Source organism: Podarcis raffonei, chromosome 8 (assembly GCF_027172205.1).
Source record: "Podarcis raffonei isolate rPodRaf1 chromosome 8, rPodRaf1.pri, whole genome shotgun sequence".
NCBI lineage: Eukaryota > Metazoa > Chordata > Lepidosauria > Squamata > Lacertidae > Podarcis > Podarcis raffonei.
Window position 1 is genome coordinate 90,867,434 of NC_070609.1, and position 21,944 is coordinate 90,889,377.

The 21,944-nt window shown below is 45.7% G+C and overlaps 1 protein-coding gene across 4 annotated transcripts; it reads right to left on the bottom strand.

Annotated features, from left to right (window-relative positions):
• Positions 1-1,369: 1,369 nt before the first annotated feature.
• On the bottom strand, positions 1,370-21,836 carry LMAN2L (lectin, mannose binding 2 like). Of its 4 annotated transcripts, none has more exons than XM_053401538.1 (9): positions 21,736-21,836; positions 20,389-20,507; positions 14,502-14,619; positions 12,688-12,770; positions 9,120-9,152; positions 6,703-6,864; positions 6,479-6,593; positions 4,912-5,031; positions 1,370-3,983 (listed from the first exon to the last, which is right to left on the bottom strand). In XM_053401538.1, exons 1-9 carry the CDS (start codon positions 21,782-21,784, stop codon positions 3,841-3,843), a joined length of 942 nt encoding a protein of 313 aa, XP_053257513.1. In that variant the 5' UTR covers positions 21,785-21,836; the 3' UTR covers positions 1,370-3,840. The 4 variants fall into 4 exon arrangements, with proteins under 4 accessions (XP_053257513.1, XP_053257515.1, XP_053257514.1 ...); XM_053401540.1 differs by lacking the exon at positions 21,736-21,836 and adding an exon at positions 16,350-16,485 and having other exon boundaries at positions 20,389-20,491; XM_053401539.1 differs by lacking the exon at positions 9,120-9,152.
• Between the last annotated feature and the right edge of the window lie 108 nt (positions 21,837-21,944).

Here is a 21,944-nt window from a genome sequence, read left to right on the forward strand (position 1 = left end):
AAAGCTCTTCTTGCACAGCCTGCGTAACTGCGTTAAGCCATAGTTTGGCTTGCAAGACATGTGGACCAGGCCAATACAGAATGCTGTTGTCTCATGTGACCACCACCAAGTGCCTCCCTAAACAATAAGAAATACATTCACTCGTTTATATTAAGGACCCTATAAAATTACAGCCTGTTTCTGAAAAGCAGCTTGTGACAGATAGCAGCAAGATTTAAAGCACACCCCCAATGAGAAGAACACAAGCTCCCTGTGAGTTCCTCAGGCCGATTCCCAAAAATCCACTAGTTGCTTTTGAGCAACTTTACCAATCATTTATGAGCAAGGGAATACTTGTACTTCATATCCCAGCTCTGAAGGCTGTTAAAACAGTGAAAGTTTTTTTTTAAAAAAAACTTATTACGAGATCATTCTGCTTAGCACAGCAACTCTCAAAATCATCCTTGTAACTAGACTCCCCCCCCCATGTGGTTTCTTCTTCTTTCCACAAAGGATCTATTTTTATAATCAAGTCAAGCTCACCACTCTGCAGACTCCACACTTCTGCCCTCAAAGGCTCCCTCATAAGAAGTGTTCCCTGTGGGTAGGGCAAGTGGGATCGGGTCAAAAGAGCAATCTAGCCCAGGATCACTGCAGACAACATGGGCCAGAGACATTTGGGGGCAAGGTCACAATGTGCCTCCACCCCACAATTATTCAGGGCAGTGCACATGGTTTTTTTCTTTAAGGCTCTCCTGGAGGTCCCCCACTTCTCTCCTGTTTCCCCTTTAACTAGGACAAGTTTATGAACATAGTATTTATTGCAGTTAATACAAAAGGTCAATTGCATCAGAGATAGAGACAAGCCCATGTTTATCACTAAATAGAAAAGGCTCCTGAAAAGCAATATAATTTGTTAACTAAATTGGGATGAGGTAACATGCAAACCAATAAGACACTTAGGCTCTCTCAAAATCCTGAGCTTTTCTTTTTAAGCATTGGCCTTTTCAGAGTTTTTGGCTTATTTGACTCCATCTTGGGGATCTTCTAAGAAGCTTTTCACATTCCATTTTAAACTTACGTGTTAAAAAAAACCAAACCAGGTGTAGTGAATTATGATCTGGACAAACGTCAAAGCATTTTTAAGTTCCTTTCGAACTAGGGTTGAGCCAAAAGAGCAGAGGCAGATAAGCAAAGAGGGGAAGGATTTGCTGAACTGACAAATTAAACTGGAATACAAAAAGGGAGGTTAGAGGAGGTCCGGAAATTAAGTAAATGAAAGAATGTAATGGAAAGATGGAACTGTTTTTTTTTATTTGTATTTTTCTTTTTCTTTTTTCATTTTGTAAAACTTTAATAAATATTTTATATATAAAAAAAAAGAGCAGAGGCAGGATTTGTGGTTGTTTTCAGCAGCATTGAAAAGCAAGTCCTGCCACCTCATGGTCCAGCTGTGTGCAGGGAAAGTAGCCTGTGTCCCACACGGCCAGATCCGGAAGTCCAGCCCTCCCTCTCTCAACTGGATTTCTTTGCTCTCACCCTTCAGATTTGGCCATCACCAGGTCCATTACATGATCCTTGATTGCCTGGCATTACTTGAGAAAAGAGGTCACAGAGCCAGCTTTTAAAAAATGGTAACTAAGGAAGAAAATTAACATGCTAAAGGCAAGATGACCATGAACAGGTTTAGGGAAACGTTTTTCTTTCTGCCCTTCCTTGCTCTCTCAAAGCTGAAATGAAGAATATTTAGCACAACCCTAGTTCCAATACACCAAAGTCACTGAATGTCATTATAAAACTTTAGAAGTTGGAAGGGGTGCAAAGATGAAAATATGCGCAGTGTGACAGTGACCAGGCTCTCCCCACTTCACAGGGAAAGCACAGCTCATTTCTGTAAAGAATCATGCTCAACATTTGTGCAAGCAGATGCACCCTCCCTTCCACGCATGCACACCCCAAGGTAAGGCACCTCTGCCTCAGCGGGGTCAGAGGTCAGGTCAGGCAGCCAAATTCACTGTAAATAATAAAGCCTTCAAGCATCAGTTTTCAGTGGAAAACGGTCCTGATGCCAACGGGCCTTTCTTCCTGCCATGGTGAACCGTGACAAAGGTTAAAATGATGACACCAATCTGACCATTAAAAAGGGGAGGGGGAGCCCATCAGTAGAGAGGAAAGAGGGGACTTCTGAGTTGTATGGAGCGTGTTCAGTGCTGGAGGGCGATGGAGGTCAGGTTCCCCAGAGAACTGGGAAGAGTCACCTTACATATATATAAAGGAGGTAATAGCAGCAATAAATGTCAGCAGCATTTTGTCTAAAACAGTAATTCGCCAATAAGAAAATAAATCCCCACCCACCATCCTGTCTACCTTTCACTTTTCACATCAGCTTCTAGGTGCTCTGGCATAGTGCACTGCCTTCCACATTACTCTGCAGATCAGCTGTGTGCTCAGGAAAATAACAGCAGGCAAAGATGACTTTCAGGGAAGTGAGGCCACTAGGAGAGGCGGATTTAGGGAAACGCCTGCACTGGGCGCCGAGCTGAGAGGGCTCCACAGTGGGTGCTTCAACAATGAGGAACAACAGAAGACGAGAGGTGGGGGCACCAAATTTTGGCATTGCACAGAGTGCCTCTGAAACGTTAGCCTCAAGTCTGCCACTGCTCCCAGTACTGATCTCTGGAACCACCAGCCACCAGGCTTCTGGTGGGACCTAGGAAGAAGAGGCATCCTGTCCTTTCCATCACACAGCTGGCTAGCAAGGCTCAGAGGATGACTGGCAAGGGAGGCCCCTCAGCTGAGCTCCTGTCAATGGAGCAGCTAGTATTAAAAACAAAGGGATTTCCCCCCACCCAACCTCCATTAGCAGAGCAACCAGGGGAGGCTCCCCGCTTCGGAAATAGGGGCTGCCTTTTAGTTGCTGTAGGAGTCAACTGCTTTGTAGCACCTGAATAAAAACGTACAGCAGTTTGTCCAGTTAGGAAAGCCAGAAGGTCTCAATTTGGAGTGGGAGGGATAGGATTATAAGGCAGGCTGCCATTTATTTTAGGAGAGAGGGCATTCACATTTGTTTATTCTGCAGGGTGGTGTCTTTGTAAACTAGAGGAAAAATAAGAGTAAAGGTATATTTGTGGGACATAAGGTAAGGATACCTTGGTTTCTTATAGATACAAGCTGGTTGGGGCTGATGGGAGCCGTAGTCGAAAACTGGAGGGTGCTACGTTGCTAAAGACTGATCTACATGCTAGTTAAGGCATCCCAGTAAAACAATGTTAGCTAACCTGTGGCCCTCCATATACTGCTGGACTACAACTCCCATCATCCCCAACCACTGGTGATTCTGGTTGGGACTGACAAGAGTTGGAATACAACATCTGCAAAACTCAGCTTAGCCACCCCCTGCAGTAGAACATCCAGACCAAACAGCCTTGATCAACATACCAGCATTTCGACACCCACCCAACTACTCTGCTTTCCAACCAGTCTCCACAGGGAACAGCAGAGGTTACCAAATCCAGATCTCATTGGCTAAACGTCTCTCCCATCTACATAGAGCGATGTGATGAATGTTCACTTCACATTGCATGATCAAGGATATGTCTATAAAGTCTCGTAGAAATGCCAGTGTTGAAAACTCACAGTTCAAAGCAGTCAAAGTAGAGCAGAGTGATATGGCTGCCTCCATCATTGGGGGCCCACCACCAATCCAAAGGCTGCCGTTAGAAGTATAAGATCCAGGTGGACAGGAGTCCTCACAGCATGGCTTCTGGAAACTAGCTGCCTGCATAGGCAACCACCCATGCCAACAAAACCAATGGCCCTCCAGAAGGCAAAGGAGGAAGAATGCAACAGGACGCCTCCAAATCAGTAAAAGTGTTTCCGGCTCTGTTCCTGCCATTTGTTGTAGACTATAATTCCAATGACGATGGCAAACACGATGGCAACCAATGAGAAGAAGACTATCAAGAAGAGAGCAAGGCCACTCATTGGTTCCATTGGAGTCTCTACTGCAAAGGATGGAAACACAGATCAGGCTCAGCTACCAAGAAATAGCCATGAACAACCTTGTGCCTCTGGCTGAATTCCTTGGCCAAACTTAGCTTCACGTCAAGAAAGGTTAGCAGAGTGAGTAGGCATGGAGGACAAATTTAGTTTGTGGTTGACTATTAGCCAGAATACCTAGATGGGATCTAAATCTCAGGTGTATTGTGCCTTTGAGTAACAGATTCTGGGAAGAGCAGCAGCAGGGGCTCATCTAGAGATCAAGGGCGCATCTAAGCTCAGTGCTTTCTACACCAGGGAAGGGGGTGCCTAACTGGTGGCCCTCTGGATGTTTCTCAACTACAACTCCCATCACCCCTGACCACTGGCCATGCTGGCTGGGGCTCATGGGAGTTGGACTCCAACCACATCTGGAGGGCCACAGCTCCCCACCTCTGGCTTTCACTTACTTGCACAGCAGTGGCTCTCCAGGGTTTGAGGCAAAATCTTTCCTGGGGATGCTGGGAACTGAAGCTGGGACTATTTCATGCAAGTCATGTGCTATGCCAGAGAACTGTGGCTCTTCCCCACGAACACCAGCCAAGTTGCTTCACTTTCCTGGTCCCAAGGAGTGTTGAATTACAAGTCAGGGAAGTGGCATCCATGCTGCAGACGCACATGTGAATTATCTGGACAACTCTTAAGTTAAGCCGTCAGGGACTTAACATCTGACCTTTGAAACTGACCTCCTTCTGTCAGTGTTGCAGACAAGGCCCATTGCTGCACAGGTAAGAATTAACTGTGTGATATCAGTATCTTAAGATCAAAAGAGCAGGACTCCTCTGCAAGCAACCAAAAGTCTGCATCCCTAAAGCATCTCTTCCTGAAACTCCAGCCCTAAAGCCCCATCACTCACCCCAGCCCAGCCCTAAAGCCCCACCCACCCACACTTACTTCCAGGCAGTTTCATGTTCTCCACCACAGGTAAGAAGACTTCTTTGTCCCGCTTGTCCTCCTCCAGTGTCCGTTGAACAGTCAGTTGGTACAGCTTCAGGGAAATGATGTCATGGTTATCTGGGGCAAAAGAGGAATAGGGAGAAGGAAGAGTGTGAGCACAATAGGCAGGCAGGCACTCCCCTCACACCTGCTGAAATTCCCCCTTGCATGGGAGGGAGCACAACCTCTACTGGTTGGCCAGGTAGCCTTCCCACTTGGCTCTCACACACATCTTAGGAATGGCTTGTAACCATTGTTCAAGAACTCTATTTTGTCAATTCTATCTGGGGCAAAAGAGTAGACAGATAGCTCTTCCCAAACTCTTCACAAATAGGAATGACTTTGCCCATCACTGACTGGAGAGAACTTTGTGGAACTAGGCTGCCTAAACAGACCCAACACCAGTGGCGTAGCGTGGGTTGTCAGCACCCGGGGCAAGGCAAGTAATTTGCACCCCCTAACCCGTGGATTTGCACACCCTAACCCTAACCCGCCTGGGTTGCGCCCGGTGCGGCCGGCCCCCCCTGCACCCACCACGCTACGCCACTGCCCAACACCAGCAGCTGTGTGGCAGTCCTTTAAGCTGGACTTCATTAACATGCTCACAGAATGGCAAGAGCACACAGCTGCACAGCAGATCCCTTCGGTCAACTTAGATCCACCCTCTCCTTCCCACTGTGCAATGGCCCTGGGTGATGCATCCATCCTGGAGTTCTCCCCATGTTCCATGCGCAGCCAGCCATTCCTTTAAAGAGGAACAACCAGCTCTGACTTATGGACAGGATTTGCATCTTCAGAGGAGAAGCTGTGCAGCCCTTAGGCCACTGGGGTGCAATGGGCAGACAGAGGTCACCGCTAAGCAATTAATAACTTATCATAGAAACTTTGGTGAGACATGAGTACAAAAAGGGTGAATGAGCCCAGTTGGGAGCATGTAAGAGGCCATGTCTAAGTGAGAGGAACCCACACAAGGCACATGAGTGATGCCCATGATGGATAAGACCCATGAAAATACAGCAGGTATGTTTGAAAGTGTGAGGAGTGTGAGCTCAGTTCTAATTCTGAAACTCAAGATGTTCCTAGGTGCAATTTTCTCTTAATTCTAAGTGCACATCTTTAGCCCCTGGCTACAGCTGATGCATCTGTGAGTTGTAACGTAGATCCCACAAGCCTGAAGTCTGCCCTCGCCTGGTACAGAAAGACCAGGCATAGGCAAACTCGGCCCTCCAGATGTTTTGGGACTACAATTCCCATCATCCCTAGCTAACAGGACCAGTGATGAGGGATAATGGGAATTGTAGTCCCAAAACATCTGGTGGGCTAAGTTTGCCTATGCCTGAGAAAGACTAAAGATATTTTAGGCATCTACAAACAGAACTACAGGAAAACATGAGAGCCAGCAGCCATTTATGGGTTCACTTTTCCCTGAACTTCTTCATTTCTGCTTCTAGGAGATCTGGCTTTGGACTCTTGAAAAACACAGCAGCAGCAGGAGGATGCTTTCCGTCGGCCTTAAAAGCAGTACCTGACAGGTCCCCGGTGACAGAAGAGACCCCAAAGTAGTAGCCGCGTGGCAAGTGTACTCCTGGGATGTCAATGCAGTCTCTCCATTCATGCTTGCCATCGATATCAAGCAAGACCTGAAAAGAGAGAAGACTCAATCCAATCTACTCCTTTCTGAGGCCACACCTGAGGAACGCCAGTGGGAATGTGGAATGCAGCAGACAAAGAGCACAGAGAAAGCCTCACCGTTAGCCTCCTCTTCACATAGCGGATCACCAGGAATGTGTCGTGGTTCAAGTTGCGCACCATTGCTGTGCATCCACCAAGTTCAGTGGGTCTGCCATCTCTGTCGTGATCATAGGCAAGGGACCCATTGCTCACCATGGCAGAGACGTATGGGAACACTCGCTGGAAGAGAAGGGAGGGGAGGAACTGCAGGTCAGCCAGCTATTTGCACACTGCTCTGTCAAAGGTCTGGTAACATCCAGTGGACAAGGGAGGGGAAACAGGCATGCAGGGAGCCAAGCAGGACAGAGACAGAACCCAGCATGAGCATTAGCAGGGCTGGGACTTACTCTGGACAAGCAAGCACAGATCAGCACAAACTACTCCTACGTCTGAGCAAAAGTGAAGGTCTAAAAAAGGTTTTGACAACAGCACTCACTCCCAAAGGAAGCAGTGATGGAGAAGAAAGCTATCAATGTCTACCAGCCATGATGCCCAAGTTCCGCCTCCACGTTCAGAGACAGTAATGTTTCTGAATGCCCATTGCTGGAAGTCACAGGAGAGTGTGCTCTTGTGCTCAGTTACTTGCAGGTTACCCACAGGCACAGCAGAAATAGGAGAGGCACACCCCAAATTCTGGAAGGGTGTGTTTTGATGCTCTCAAAACACAATGAGTCTCACCTAGCAAATAGGTACAAAACTAACTAATGTACCGAGATATAAAATGCCCACCACCAGCTTAAGCAACTGTAGCACAGCCTGAGCCAACAGGCTGCTCCACTGGACTCAACAATAGGCTGGAGACCTCCTGGTTACTGCAAGATGGCAACAGATGTAGAGTACAGTTCTCCATGAATGGTTCGATTGTCGTGAGAGAACACAGGCCCTTTGCCAACCTCAAGGGAGAACTTAACCGTGAGGCTTGTGCCCCATGAAATTCTTCTAAGAGATGCATCTTGCCCTTTTAGACTATACATTTCTAACCAGGCAACATCAGTGTATTACTTCTGATATCTGCATTGAGTGTTAAGTACACCACCTTTCAGCACAACCCTAGAAACATATAGACTATGGAACTGGGCACAGAATTCCATTTCTCAAAACTTCAATTTTTTAAAAATAATAATAATCCTCAAGTTTCTAAGCCATATGGTTTATAAAATATATGCTTGAAAGCCTGTAAGAGCCCCACCCCGACCCCCAGCCAGCATCAAGTCAGTCAAAAGAACAGATTCTGTTTCGCTGTTATGACTACTGGATAATCCATTGATAGACCTGCCCTCCTTTATGGATTTGCCTCAACTCCCTTTAAGGCCATCTAAAGCAGTGACCATCGCCACACTTTGAATACTGTGAGTTTCATAATTTTTAACAAAACACTTGTCTGTCCTAAAGCCACCATGCAAGGTCTTCTGCTAAAGGGAAGAGGTGAGAAGGAAGCAGTTTATAAACTCATGCATGGCATGAAGAAGGCAAACAGAAAATTTTGCTCTCTCTCAAAACGCTAGAACTCATGGACATCAATGAAGCTGAATGCTGGAAGACTCTGGATAGATAAAGTAAAGTCCTCCTTCACACGGAGCATCCTCGCTCCCACAAGAGGCAGTGATGGCCACCAACCTGGAAGGCTTTAAAAGAGGACTGGACAAATGCATGGAGGAGGGGGCTCCTGATGCCTTCAAGGCCAGAGGCAGTCTGCTTCTGGAAGGCACAGAGGGGGAGAAGGCTCTTGCACTCGGGTCCTGCTTGTGGGTTTCCTCAAGGCATCTGGTTGGCCACCGTGAGAACAGGATGCTGAACTAGATGGGCCACTGATCTGATCCAACAGGCTCTTATGGTCTTAAGCGGGCAAAAGACCTCTCCCTCTTCCCAGGCCCTTTAGGTGACCACCATAAAGCCCTGTCTGCATCTTAGCACAGAAGGACCCTACTGAGTATCTGCAAAGGCAACTGTGCCCTGCCTAACAGTGGAAATGGCTCTCAGAAGGTCACAGTGTGTCACTTTTCATTTTAACTAGTCCAAGCTCATCTTGGACAATTGCCCCCATCTACAGATTATGAACTGAAGCCCGAAATTTGTGGTTAGAGCTTGTGGTTTGCCCAAGGCCAGCTGAGGAGTCCGAGATTTGAACCCAGAGGTCCCTATGCTCCAAATGCATTAAACTGATGAGACTCACAAGAGAAGGCAGGGGAAAATATCCCAGTAACTACACATATAGCAAAGCCAGATCTGCAGGGAAAGGATGGTGAAAAATGGAAAGATAGAGGGTAGTCCAGTAAAACAGGCTGTCATTCAATAATTGTCGCTCTGGTTCCAAGCACTGGAGTTTTCCGACCTGGGATATTGGCAGACATAAAACCCAAAAGCAGTAAGAGAGGCAGACTGGCAAAGAGAACGCTATAAGCTTGATGCAAGGCTAGGAGAGCATCTTCAAGTACCTGGTTTCCTGAGGAATACCTCTTCTTCTGGGCCTGAGAATCCAGAACAGTTATTGCAAAGCAAGGGAGAGAGGGAGGGAATGAAGCAAGAGACAGTCATCCAACAGACAGTTAAACATTGACCTGTAAAACTACACACCACCACTCAACCGTGACCAAGATCCATTTTGGGGAAAGCCTTGGCAACTATTCATATTCCTGGAATTGATGGTCAGGGATATTTTGATACAAATCTAAAGAAACTCTGTAAAAGCGCAGGTGAGGAAATGTAACCACAAATGGGCTCAATGATATGAACTGAAGTACCCAACACTACCAAGCAGGAATCCAGCCAAACCATGTGCTTGCATATATGCAATGGAACGGGTTGTGTTTTTCAAACTGCAAATCCTAACATTAAAAAAAGACAGCTTTTAAATCCTGCCCAGCATACTTTATTTTTAAAATTGTTTTATTAAATATCTTCTTGGGTTACAAAAGTACATATTGTTTGTTTTCAGATCTTGAAGTCCTTTCTACAGACTTTAATGTTGCATACAGTATCAAGATACTTCTTGACCCACAGAGCTTACCAGCCAAATGATTCGTAAGCAGTGCCACCATCCCCCAGCAAGTCATGTGCACCAGGTTCTTTGCACACTTGCCAGATGCACCAGACAACGTCCAGGAGAAATCAACTGAATCAGATGGCCAAGGACACCTGTGGCCCTCGAGATCCACCTACAGTGATGGCTCCCTGTTGGACTAGCATTTCATCCAGAGGGGCGTCTTCACCTCCATCCACTGTTGGCCTCAACTGGCAACAGGCAATGCTGCTACTCCTGAATCTGGTGCAACTGGATCACTCTCCTCATTTCTAACTACAGGGAGGAACCAAAGTGACTCACCCTTCAAGGAGGCTGCCTGCTCCCTGCCTGAGGTATGCCTAGATCAGTAGCTCATGCAGAGGCAGAGCTGGTGAGGCTGTTCTGAGGCAGGCAAGTGACTTTACAATAAAACTCTCTTGCGCGTACAAGTAAAATGAGCCTTCTTTTTCAATGGGGGGGGGAGGAGGTGCTTCACTTTCCCCACCCAAGTTCACACTGGCCAAGACCACGGGGAGCGGGAAGAGAAACTGAACTTCCTTTCATGGGAGGGCCCAGCAGGGTTACTACCAGAGGTTCAAGAATGGCTTTCACTGCCATTTAAGGCAAATTCAGAGCTCCACTGAAGGGAGACATTTCAAAAGGGAAAACAAAGAGCCCCCTCAGGTAGGCAAACAAAAGCAAAGCTCAGATAGTATTAGCAAACCTGAGCAAATATCGGCTTATTTGGAGGGGAAACAACTGCTCAGTATTTCCACAGCAAGGCCAACCAGAATTTTTTTTTAAAGGTCTGAAACTGCAGAGCCTCATTGTGCAGCAAGTCTGCTTGCCATGTGAAGAGGAGAGATCCAAAGTAAAGATGGGAAGGGGTAGTTTTGTTGTCGCAGAGCTGCTCTGCTCCACAATAAGGTGAGCCGCTACAGGGCATGCCAGGTGCTGCCAAGGATGGTCCATGATAAAAACCATTTGATTCTGGAAGCCATGTTCAGAGGTCTTGATTTAAGTGACCTGTGGTGGACAGGGAATGGGAGAGACAGAGGGGAGGGGAGGGAGAGAAAGAGATGGAGACCTGCTCCATGGCCTTGGAACGGGGTCATTAGTTCAACTGTATTACTGAACTTGGCCACCCTTGTTCTGAACAACCTTCCCCAACCCGGTGCCCTCCTGATGCCTGGATTACAACTCACATCAGTCCTAGAGGACACCAGGCTGGAGATGGCAATTTCAGAACACTGGACAGAATATTCAACATAGCACATCACAGCCGTACAGAACATCTGGCAATTCCAACCAGTTTAACTTTTAGAATAGAATCAGATGGCAAAATTTCCCTAGATTGTACAGCTTTAGGTTGCAGGAAGGGATTAAAACATTTGATTCCAATGAAGAAAAACTCCCTGCACATACAAAAATAGAATTGAAAACGTAGAATCAAAAGCAAGCAGCATTGGCTTGGAATAACTAGTCAGATGGGTTTGGGATTTACAGGTTAGACATTATCATATCTCAACCAAGACAGGGCAGTAATAGGATGAGAGTTGGGGATTAAACTCAAAAAAGATTTCGCATTGACAGAGAAGCTGCGATATGGCAGCAAACCTGCTAGCAGGATGTCCTTTAGGGCACCAGACAGAAGCTCCTCAATTCTGACTTGGTAAAAAGAAAAAGAGGCAGATATAATAGTCACTGATTCAAGACAAGGTTCCTTCATAGTTCCTCAGATATATGATGCATGCACACTTCCATGTACAAAAACATTTGCATCAATCTCAGTAAAGAAGGCAGAAACCAATAAAGTTCTTGCAAGTTAAGGAATGTATTTTAAATAGCTAGCTAGACCATCTTTTTTAAAATGAGGAGTTACCACAATTCTAGTCCTGCCTTTGTCAGCCTGGTACCCAGGAGGTATCTGGGACTGCATCTACCACCAGCCACAACGTGGTCATATGCTCATCATCTGAGGCCCTTTGTGTGCTTCCTCCATGAGAGGTCCAGAAGGAGGCAATGCGAGAACGGGACTTTTCTACGGTGGTGGCCCATTTGTGAAATGCTCTCCCCAAGGAGAATCACCTGGTGCTTTCATTATACATCTTAAGGCACCAGGTGAAAATGTTCCTCTTCAACCAGGTCTTTGGCCTTTAACTATCTATGGCCTTTTAGAGGCGGGCCAGATGTTTTTAAATGTATTTCTTTCTCCTCTTGGTTTTAATGGGGGTTTAGTTGGCTGTAAGTCACTTTAAGTTGCCCTGGGTAAGACAGAGCAACTAACGTATTTAATAATAAATAATACTTTATTTATTAGTGTATCTGAAGAAGTGTGCATGCACACAAAAGCTCATACCAAGAACTAACTTAGTTGGTCTTTAAGGTGCTACTGGAAGGGAAAAAAAATTTTTGTTTTGACTATGGCAGACCAACACGGCTACCTTTCTGTAAATAATACTTTGCTGGGGATCATGAGGAGGAACCATGGCCATGTTGGTGGAGCCTGTGGGGAGCTGTTATCCAAAACACTGAGTGGGCATGAAGCTCAAGAAAGCTATGCCCAGTGGATATAAAGTTATACAGGAAAAAGCCTGGGAAGCACATGGGCAAAGTTGGTTGAAGCAAACTAAATATATATTTCCTGTCATTGGGGTGTGTGGCTTCAGTGCACAGTTTCTCAGCCCTTCAGATGAGTAGCAAAAAGCAATGCTTATTTAAAATTGAATTGATGGAGACCATGACAAATTTACATTGTGCTGGAAGTATTAAAATCCTGCACTCTAAACACACAGATCATGCTATTTGTGGTTCATTTTATGTCATTCATGGCCAATTACAGACCCTGAACCAGCTAGTAAGCAGAAAACAGGCTTAGCACTTAAAAAACCCAAAACCTTCATCCCATTGCAATGGACACCCCAGGACACTGAACAACACGGATTGCCCCCCCCCCCCGCTTTCCCACTGCTTTAACCGCTGTTCCAAAGCCAGCTCCTTACCTCCTGCTGCTTTTCCTCATTTGGATAGGTGTCTACAAACACTCCCAGCCCTAGAAAGTTATCCTTGCTCCCGAAGACAGGCCCTAGAACAGATGTCAGTGTGTTCACCATCAGCTTCCACCAGCTGCTGCTTTCTAGCATTTTACTCCACCACTTGGTGGAGCAAGCAGAAGTTTGAGCTAAGCAGGCTTATTCCCCACAACCAAACTACAGAAGACCTGGCTTCCCGTTTACACAACTTTTGGAAAGATTTATTAATGGATGCCCATTACAACACATTTCAGCTTTATGCCCTCCAGATGTTTTGGGCTACAGGCAGACCCAAAGATTTGGAAGGCACCAGGTTGGAGATGGCTATTGTGCAGCAACTCACACTTTAGGACTCTGTCTCACTGCCCAGAGAAAAGTATGGTTCTTGAGAATGCAGGTCTGCCTCTCCCATTTAAAGCTACAGCTCAGTCAAACGGGTTTTAGTTTAAAAAAATACCACCTTATCCCCTGAGTCAGGTGTCAGGAATAGGATCCAGCAGGCAGGCCAAACCCTTCTCTCTCCTTTACCTGCCACCTGCCCACAGGCCAAGTTTGGCAGATGGGCAGGGTCACTCCTCTGACATCACAACAATGTCAGGTGACCTATTTTTGCCTTTGTAGTTTGAAACCAAACCATGTGGTCAAAGGCACAGCCCTGTACTTTGCAAAGCCAACAATCAGCTGACCATTGTGTGCACAGTGCTTTGCAAGCCCTAACAATTAGATGAAAGCAAAGTGCTGTTTAGGGGTTTTGCAGGTGCTACTGTTCAGGTGCCTGCAAACTCACTTTCGACTCAGCCGTGTCTTTACCTGCCCTACACTCAACTTCATAGAAGCCATCAGATGCAAGGGAGGTTGGGCATGGCTTAGTCAAAGCAGCCTCAAAGGCCTAATGTGGAGACTGGGAGGGCCTAATAAAAGGTTCCCCACTGCCATCCTAAGTGCCAACTTCCTGGCTTCTTCAGGGCTCTTCTACATTAACCTGTTTGAGAGAGACACAGTGTGAATGCATCCAGTTACTGGGGGCAGGAGAAGTGATTGGCCATCCATTTATGGCCAAAACAAATTTATCATGTGGTATTAGGCAAAGCACAGGATCTCAGGGGTTGTCCTTCCTCACACTCTGGAGCCACTAGCCTAGAACCAGATGAGCAGACCTTGGTGTGGGAACCATTCATTATCTCCCAGTGCACTTTCAGTTGAATCCCCCGACATCACAATGAAAAAATCTGGAGAGATTCTTTGGGGTTCCCACTACATACTGAAGAGGCAACCTGCTTCCTGGTTATGTTCACAACTTAAACTAGTACTAACTTGCCAACTTTAGCAGTGCAAAACAATTGCAGCAAGAAAACAGGAAGAAGGAATTTATTATCATCATCATCATCATTATTATTATTATTATTACTCATGGTGGGGGGGGGATGCAGGAGCTGGGATTTTAACTCAGCAGCTTTAAGTATATTGCCTTACAGCCACTATAAAAGAAGAAAACCTAAACTGGAAAAATGGTACTCCATTCAATAAAGTTCTGTTTGAGGTAGCTTTTAGCTCACTTCCCATCCATTACACAAGACATGTCGTCTCCCAGTGCCTTGCAAATGCAAGAGAAGATGTCAATATACACACACAAACCCCAATCGACAGCAAGCTGATCTGTGCTATCAGAATCTAGAGACAGGTGCAAAGCAGCCAGGAGGCTCACTGCTATGGATCTGCATGCATTCGGTCCCTTGAGCAGAGGCTTGTGGTTTGGCAATGCACTCGAGAGAAAAGTCTTTTACCTGGCTGCATACGGTCCTTTGTGTACCAGATTGCAAAGCCATCTCCATTCAGATTCTTCTTCCCTTGCCCGTGGATTTTGAAGTGCACCTGCATCTCCCAGTCTCTCAAGTAACAAGGCTGCAAAAAGTGGAAAGGGGACAGGGAGAAGACAATGTATTTGTGATATCAGGGACGACTATTCCAACATCTGCCACACAAGCACGTAAGAAAAAAAGGAGACTTTTGGTCACACTTACACTACAAATTTAATTTGGTTTCAAAACCAGATTTGTAAGGCAGGAAGAGGACCTCATCTTAAACCCTGGGCAGGAGGCAATACTGAACTAGACACTCTGTGCAAGGAAGCTCCCTATGTTCCATAGCACAAAAGGACAGGCCCCTGCCCCGAGAGGCTTACCATCTAAATTTGGCACAGGACAGTGATGTGGATTTTCCAGAGCATTGTGAATTAAAATTTCAACTGGAAAATTTCACTATGCAAGCTGGGGTAATTTGCTTTGGAATTTTTTCTGATGCCCTACAGACTGATCTAATTAAGTGTGTTTGTTGACTAAATGCAAGTAAAACAAAGCTTTAAAAAAGAAACAATATTTTTTGTTAAAAATAAAAAAGCACTGGAAAATTTTGCATGGAGAAATTTACACTAGGGCTAGGCAATATTTGGTTTTCAACCTCATGACATATCAACAGCTAAACATTGTGATATACTGACGTATCACAATGTCTGAAATAAGGATGGAGCTATGAAGAGACATTGGCTGGCTTCACAGTTTTTCTCACATTGTGACTTTTGCATAGCATGCACATACCATGATTTACGATATATTGCTGGGTCAAAAATTATGAAACCGGTTTTATTATTATTAACATTAATTAAATTTATCTATCACCCTATACCCACATGTCTCAGAATGCTTCACAGGATAAAATCAGAATATAAAACAAAATACTTTAAACAAGAACAACTCAAACCACCTCCCCCCCCCAATAACATGATATGGACTTCAAATCAGTTTTGGCCAGTGTATCATCCAGCCCTAATTTCCACCCCACCCCACTGCCCAGGGTTAAAAGAAGGAAGAGAGAGGTGGTGAGATTTCTGGAAGCAGGAAAATGGCACGGCATCCCACAGTTATTCCAAGAGACCTTGGAAGGGGAAAGGGCACATCCTTAGTCCCCTTGCACAAATCCAGCCCAGTGCCCCATGCTGTTTGTGGTGAGCCATGACAGCTCAAAGGAGTTTTAAGGCTATAACCCAACATACACAGGCAGCTCAAGAGGAAGTTTGAGCAGGGCTTATTTCTGAGTAAACGTAAATGAGGTTGGCTTGGGAATCTGTAGCACAGATGTTTCTGTTACTCCAACAATGAAGAACAATGCAACTGAAAAGTGTGTACAGTGCAGGTGGGGTGAAGAATTCAGTATTCAGAATGGCGTCCCCTTTCATGTATGCTACCCTCTTTAGTTTAAGAAGGGAAACAGAAATTCACCTCAACCCTGATGCTGTTCTCCCCTAAATATTTCTCTGTTATATTTCTGCAATGAAATAAACTCCAAAAAATTGAGGGAGAAAGAAAGTCCCCATCAACTTGTAGAAACTGCCAATTTTGTGAAGATGCAAGAACAGATAAGGCATTCATTGTTTAGGCTACTCATTTGGAGAAAATAAGGATCCAGTAAGCAGGGAGGGAAAGGCTTTTGTAAACCAGAAGGAACAAGGTCCTTTTATTTATTTCTCAAGCTACCGATGCACAAGAGCCCAACAAAGCAACTGCTAACTGCAGGCTGGCAACTTGGGCTCCAATTTGGACAGCAGTATTCTCTTAACACGCCACCCCCAGCTCCACCTTGTCAACACTGATTGGAAGCCATCAAGCAGGGACCTGGACCTGGTCCGATTTCCCACAGCTCTGAAGTCTGTTGAAGCACTTGAATACGCACAAGTGGAATTATAAAGGAGTTCAGCTGTCTCCATTACGTCTACTGAAAGGAAAGGTAGAACTTAGAAGAAGGCTGCAGAAATGCACCTCAGCAGAAACAAGCATCAACCTTTACAAAACGCAAACAGCAAAGAAGAGGGCTTTCGGGATTCCTCTTGCCAATAATCTATACATTCCCTTGCCAACTGAGTGCCAAGGAAATTAATCCCAGCTGGTGTTATTAAGATATGGGGAGCTGCACACAGGCATAACAACAGAGCAAAATGGCATCAGTTTAAGGAAAAGGGGGACCGTTTCCAAGACAAGAAAGTTTCCCAAGTGGAAAGACTTCAGGATCTGACTAGCCCAGTGCCTTGATAGTCAATTCCACAAACAACTGACAACCTACTACTGTCAAGTTATGAACCTTACTGCCACTAAAATACAGTATTAAGGCAGCCAGCTGATAAAATGCCTGAAAATTTCTACACTGAATCTGGCCAGTGCCAATGTTTTGCTGAACCTCTGGGACAGCAGGCAGAAAAAGGGAGTTGGCCAAACATAACATACAAATGATGAAACCCAGTCTGCTTTTGGATAGTATGAATCAACACTGAGCTTCTAACAGTTTCTGATGTCTGCAAAGTCCAGGTCATTTAATACCTTAATGGGTCAATATTCACTATCACATTTACTGAAGTAAGAACAAAAGAAGGGTCTTGCTGGATCAGAACCAATGCCCTTCTAGCCCTGCATTATTTCCAGAAGCATTCAGATAGATTTCCCTAGGAAGCTGAAAAGCAGAGGCTCTGGATATTAGGAAATCATTCATATTATGATACAACCTGCAGCCTGCCCAAATCTCCTCCTCAGCATAACTATTACAGGTAGCCATGCAGTGGAGAGGGAGCACACCTCCAGGAATTTTCAGAACAGGAGCAATAACACCTGCTGGAGCAAGAGGGTAAATGATGGACCCCCTTTGCCTTGGCAAGTGAATGAAGTAATAACAAGGCTTTCAAGTTTTGAAATTATTTGTGAAGATTAGCATAAAGGAAGTTGGAGAAAGAAGAAAATAATCAAATAGAGGGTGGATGCTGCTTGACTTTTCTTTGTTGATGTTCCTATTTCATTCTAGCACTTTTTTCAACATTTTTACAAAATGGTTTGAATTCCTATGGTTTGTTTCCTCCAGAGATGCCATGTTCAGTCAGCATGCTGAGCTAAACTACGGCTTGGCTCATGCTTGATCTTTATCTTAAATTATATTCTTTGGGCAGAAACAAGCAATTAATAGAGATTCAGCAACACACCTCTGTCTTAAGCAGTGTTAGAAAATGGGATAGAAAAGCTAGGAGCCAAAACAGAATGTCTAGGTGCCATTTGGGGTTGGCAACACTTTTTATTTATTATTTTGATAAGCATGAACTAATGCACAATTCACATAAGTGACATATTGTGTGAACAAACACCGGCTCCCTCGGCCTGAAAGTGAGATGAGCGCCACAACCCCATTTGACTGGACTTAACCGTCCCTGGGTCCGATACTTAATTTGGTATTTACAATAAAAAATATTGGTACCATACTTCAGATTTCAAAGCACTCTACTCTTTATTGTTAAACTCCTTAACATATTGTCTATCTTTAACATATACCGTATTTTTCGCACCATAGGGCGCACATAGTTTTTAGACAGGGAAATCAATAAAAAAAATCTTTTTCCCCCCCAGCCACAAAGAGCAGGCTGCGCACAACCTCTCCCTGCCGGAGGGGTTGCGAGCGGCTCTGGCACAAGCCAAGGCAGCGAGGGGGATGGATCCCGCTCGCTGCTTTGGCTTCCTCTTTAGCCCCGTGCAGCCTCTCCCTGCCGGAGGGGTTGCGCACGGCTATGGAACAAGCCAAGGCAGCGAGTGGGATGTCTCCCACTTGCTGCTTTGGCTTCCTGTTTAGCCCCGCGCAATCTCTCCCTGCCGGGAGAGGCTGCGCAGGGCTAAAGAAGCCATAGCCCCGTGCAGCCTCTCCCTGTCGGAAGGGTTGCGCGCGGCTATGGCACAAGCCTGCATTCGCCCCATAGGACGCACACACATTTCCCCTCAATTTTTGGAGGGGAAAAACTGCGTCCAATAGAGTGAAAAATATGATACTTTTAGGCTTCAAAGCACGTAAATATCCGTAATCCTTGAGTGTCAGCCAGGCACAAAAAATGGCACCCAGACTTTCTGAGGTGCTCGCAAATGGAGAATCTTTAGGCACAAAATGCGCCTGCCCTTCCAGTTTCGAACCCTGGTCTTAAGGTACAAAAAGTCTTACACTTGCAAAATACATGATCAAAAGCCATGCAGAGTACAGAGCCGAGCATAGGTTGAGAAACACAGAGTTAATGAGAAGCATACAATATAATTGGCAGCGAAAGCTTTAAAATTAGAAGCAAAACAGGGAATCCCTCAAGACAGCAAATGCGTAGCAAAAAGGTTGCATTTAAAAAAATATTCAAGGTGTTGCACAGCAATTAAAAGCTATACAATAACCTAACTGTGTGCAAAGCATTAAAAAAAAACCAAGCAAAACAAACCTAAGCAGAAGGAGCTACCTAAAAGCACAGGAAATTACACTAACATTTTAAGCAGCAAAGAAAAATGTTTTAGCGAGATGAGGGACCAACCAAAATAATCTCAAAGATACTCCACAGAGTTGGTGCCACTGCTGAAGGTCTTCACTGAGCCTTCCCTAGAATCGCTTGTTCCCTGAGAGCATTTCTTTCTGCCAGCAACTTGCAGCTTTTCCCCCTTTGTATTCTTCCATTTCAGTGACTAATTTTGCACTGGCAAAACCAATTTAGTAAACAAGGAGACAAAGGTGACAACTCTGTATTTTAAGACTGTGGGGAGAATAGCCTGGCTTGTGACCAGGTGCAGATGCCTGAGCATCACAATGGCACCTGTCCTCTCCATCACCTAGAGATGCATGCCTGGGAATGATTGAATCTTGACTGTTTCACACACTAATACCACATCCTGTAGAATTCTATCGGTTACATTTTATCTGCACAGCCAGAATGAATTTCAGGAACCAATGCTTTTTCTGTGCTGCCTGAACAGGAGCAGGGAACAATGTTACAGTATAGTTAATTGTTGTTGCAGTTTGTCTTCCCTTACCCCACCCCATTGCCCTGCTCACAGTTGTGAATAATATTCTTATGTTATGAATGGTCTGTGTCACCATTAAGAAAAGAGGTTGGAATATGTGGACTGTCCCTGGATAAGGTGACTTTTCTTCCCAAAGTCATTTCTTCTAAAAGCCTTAGCTCAAGGTTGTCATCTGAACTAGCCAGATGTTTAACTGAGAATCAATCACAGTCAGTCCATCCTTTGAAAAATAAGACTTCAGAGCTGTCTTACCCAAAAATGGCAACTAGACATTCCGTTCTGGTGACTGCAACCCTGGTTTCAGGAGCTATTTGGCAACGTTCCTAACACTGCTCTTGTGTTGTCATGAGCATCTGATGCTAGCTTTTTTGGTTTTAAAATACCAGTTTACTGAAGCAGCCATGGAGATTGGCACATCAGTCAGCAAGCCCAGCACCAGAAAAGCATTATGATCGCTGAAGGTGGCTTTACTGCTTGGAAGCTCACTTAAAGTCATCTCTGATCTTGAGCCACACAGTAACTTCTTCAATATACAGCTCTGGTACAAAGAGAACTTTGTAGCCAACACAACTTGGCTTTGAAACATAGTTCGTTTCACATCTAATTTTGCCTGCACTCCATAATATTTTTCGGCACATCAGACACTCTAAATATTAATCCTCACAGGATTTCATTATCATACTATGAATTACCTCACCTTTCACTGCTTTATTTTCAGAAAGGATAACATCAACAGGAGAAGAATTTACAAGGCAATTATTTCTGGTGTAATGAAGCCCTAGAGCCCACCTGCAGGCAGTTAGAGGAAAATAAGCCTTACCACCCTGTTCCAGAGAGCGCCCTGCTTGCTCTGAATATCTGGAGTGAGACGAACAAACTGGGTCATCACCATCGCATTGCCCATAAGTTCCCACAGAGAGGAGCTGGCTGATCCTACGCCTGAAAAAGTGAGGAGCAGAGCATTTAAGCCATAATCCTAAAAACAACTCTTTCATCACAGCTTAGTACAACCAAGAAACAAAAGCAACAATGAATCTGCAACTGAAAGGATACAGAGACAGCACCCAACTTGTTTTCTCAGTGCCTGGGGACAGCACATCATTATGTTTCCCATACAGGTGAATGGTTGACAGTCACTTCTACTGGGAGAAGTGCATTAATTCACTTGAGGGCAATTAACCCAGCAAGAGTAAGAGTGTTGCTTGCCCCGATCTGGTGGCCCAGGCCTTGCTGGTAGAGAACCTACAGAACGTGTCATGAGGCTCTGTGCACAGAAATACACTGCAACCACCACCAATGTGCCCCAATCATACCAGCATAAAAGCCCACCCAGTCACAGGGAGAGGCACTCTGCTGGTCAGTTTATTTTTCATATTATTTCTTAAATCTGTATACCACCCTTCATCTGTAGATCTCAGGGCAGTTCAGAGCACAAAAATACAAGCCAAAAACACAAAATACATTAACAAAAGCAAGAACAAGAGTTCACTGCATACAGGCAGAACTTCAATCACACCCAAAATTTCTGAAGGGTTTTGCACAAGGAAGGCAGCTTCACTTGTTGTATTCAGAACTTAAACATAGCTACGACAGCCTCCTTTCCATCTAGTCTCATAGGCACACAAACATTGGGACGCACAGCCTACTCCACAAGGGGCTGCTACTCACACACACACACCCTGCCTTGGATAGTTGCACAGAGCAGAAGCGGAGCAGCTTTGCGTTCCTACTAGGTGCCTTTCAGAGGAAAGGTTCCCACCTGTTGGGTTTCTTATGTGCAAGAGACTGCTCAGGGCAAAGGAGCAGCCCAAACAGGCAGCCCCACCTTCTCCTTCCATGAGCCCCCCTTGGGCCTAGGGACAATTTCTCCCTCCCCAAAGCGGGGCATCACCTCCTCCCCCAAGCAGCACCACGGAACATCTGCACAGCTGGCCAACACCCAACAGGTGAAGCACTTTCTGCACAGAAATGCACCATTCAGCCTTCAGTGCCTACATCGCTTTTGAGCAGCTGCCTTGCAGGCAGACATGCAACGGGGGAAGCGCCCCCTGTGATATGGGGGGGGAGCCCAGCGAGGGAGGTCTGTCCCGGGGACAGCGCCGCTGGGCTTGCAGAAGCTGCACCAGGAGGATTCCTGCCTGCCTGCCGCCAGGAGGGCGCAGCTCACCCTGGTAAGGCTTGGTGAGGGAGTGCTCCCGCTTCAGGTGCTCCTCCATCTGCTCGGCCCGGGACCCCGGAAGCAGCAAAGGCAACAGCAGCAGCAGCAGCAGCAGCAGCAGCCCTGCGGGGCCCCGGCCGCCTCTCCGCGGTCGCGCCGCCGCCATCTTGGCCCGTCCTGAGGCCCCGGCGGACTCTTTAAGCAGAGCCCCGCCCCCG

Bases quoted from the DNA above. Each gene is read 5' to 3' on its own strand.
- LMAN2L (XM_053401538.1), bottom strand. From the start codon at position 21,784: ATGGAGGAGCACCTGAAGCGGGAGCACTCCCTCACCAAGCCTTACCAG. The intron at 9,153-12,687 runs GTAAGGAGCTGG...CTGGATTCTCAG, and splicing joins ATGAGGAAAAGCAGCAGGAG to GCCCAGAAGAAGAGGTATTC. The intron at 6,865-9,119 runs GTACTTGAAGAT...CTTCTCTTCCAG, and splicing joins GGTATTCCTCAGGAAACCAG to CGAGTGTTCCCATACGTCTC.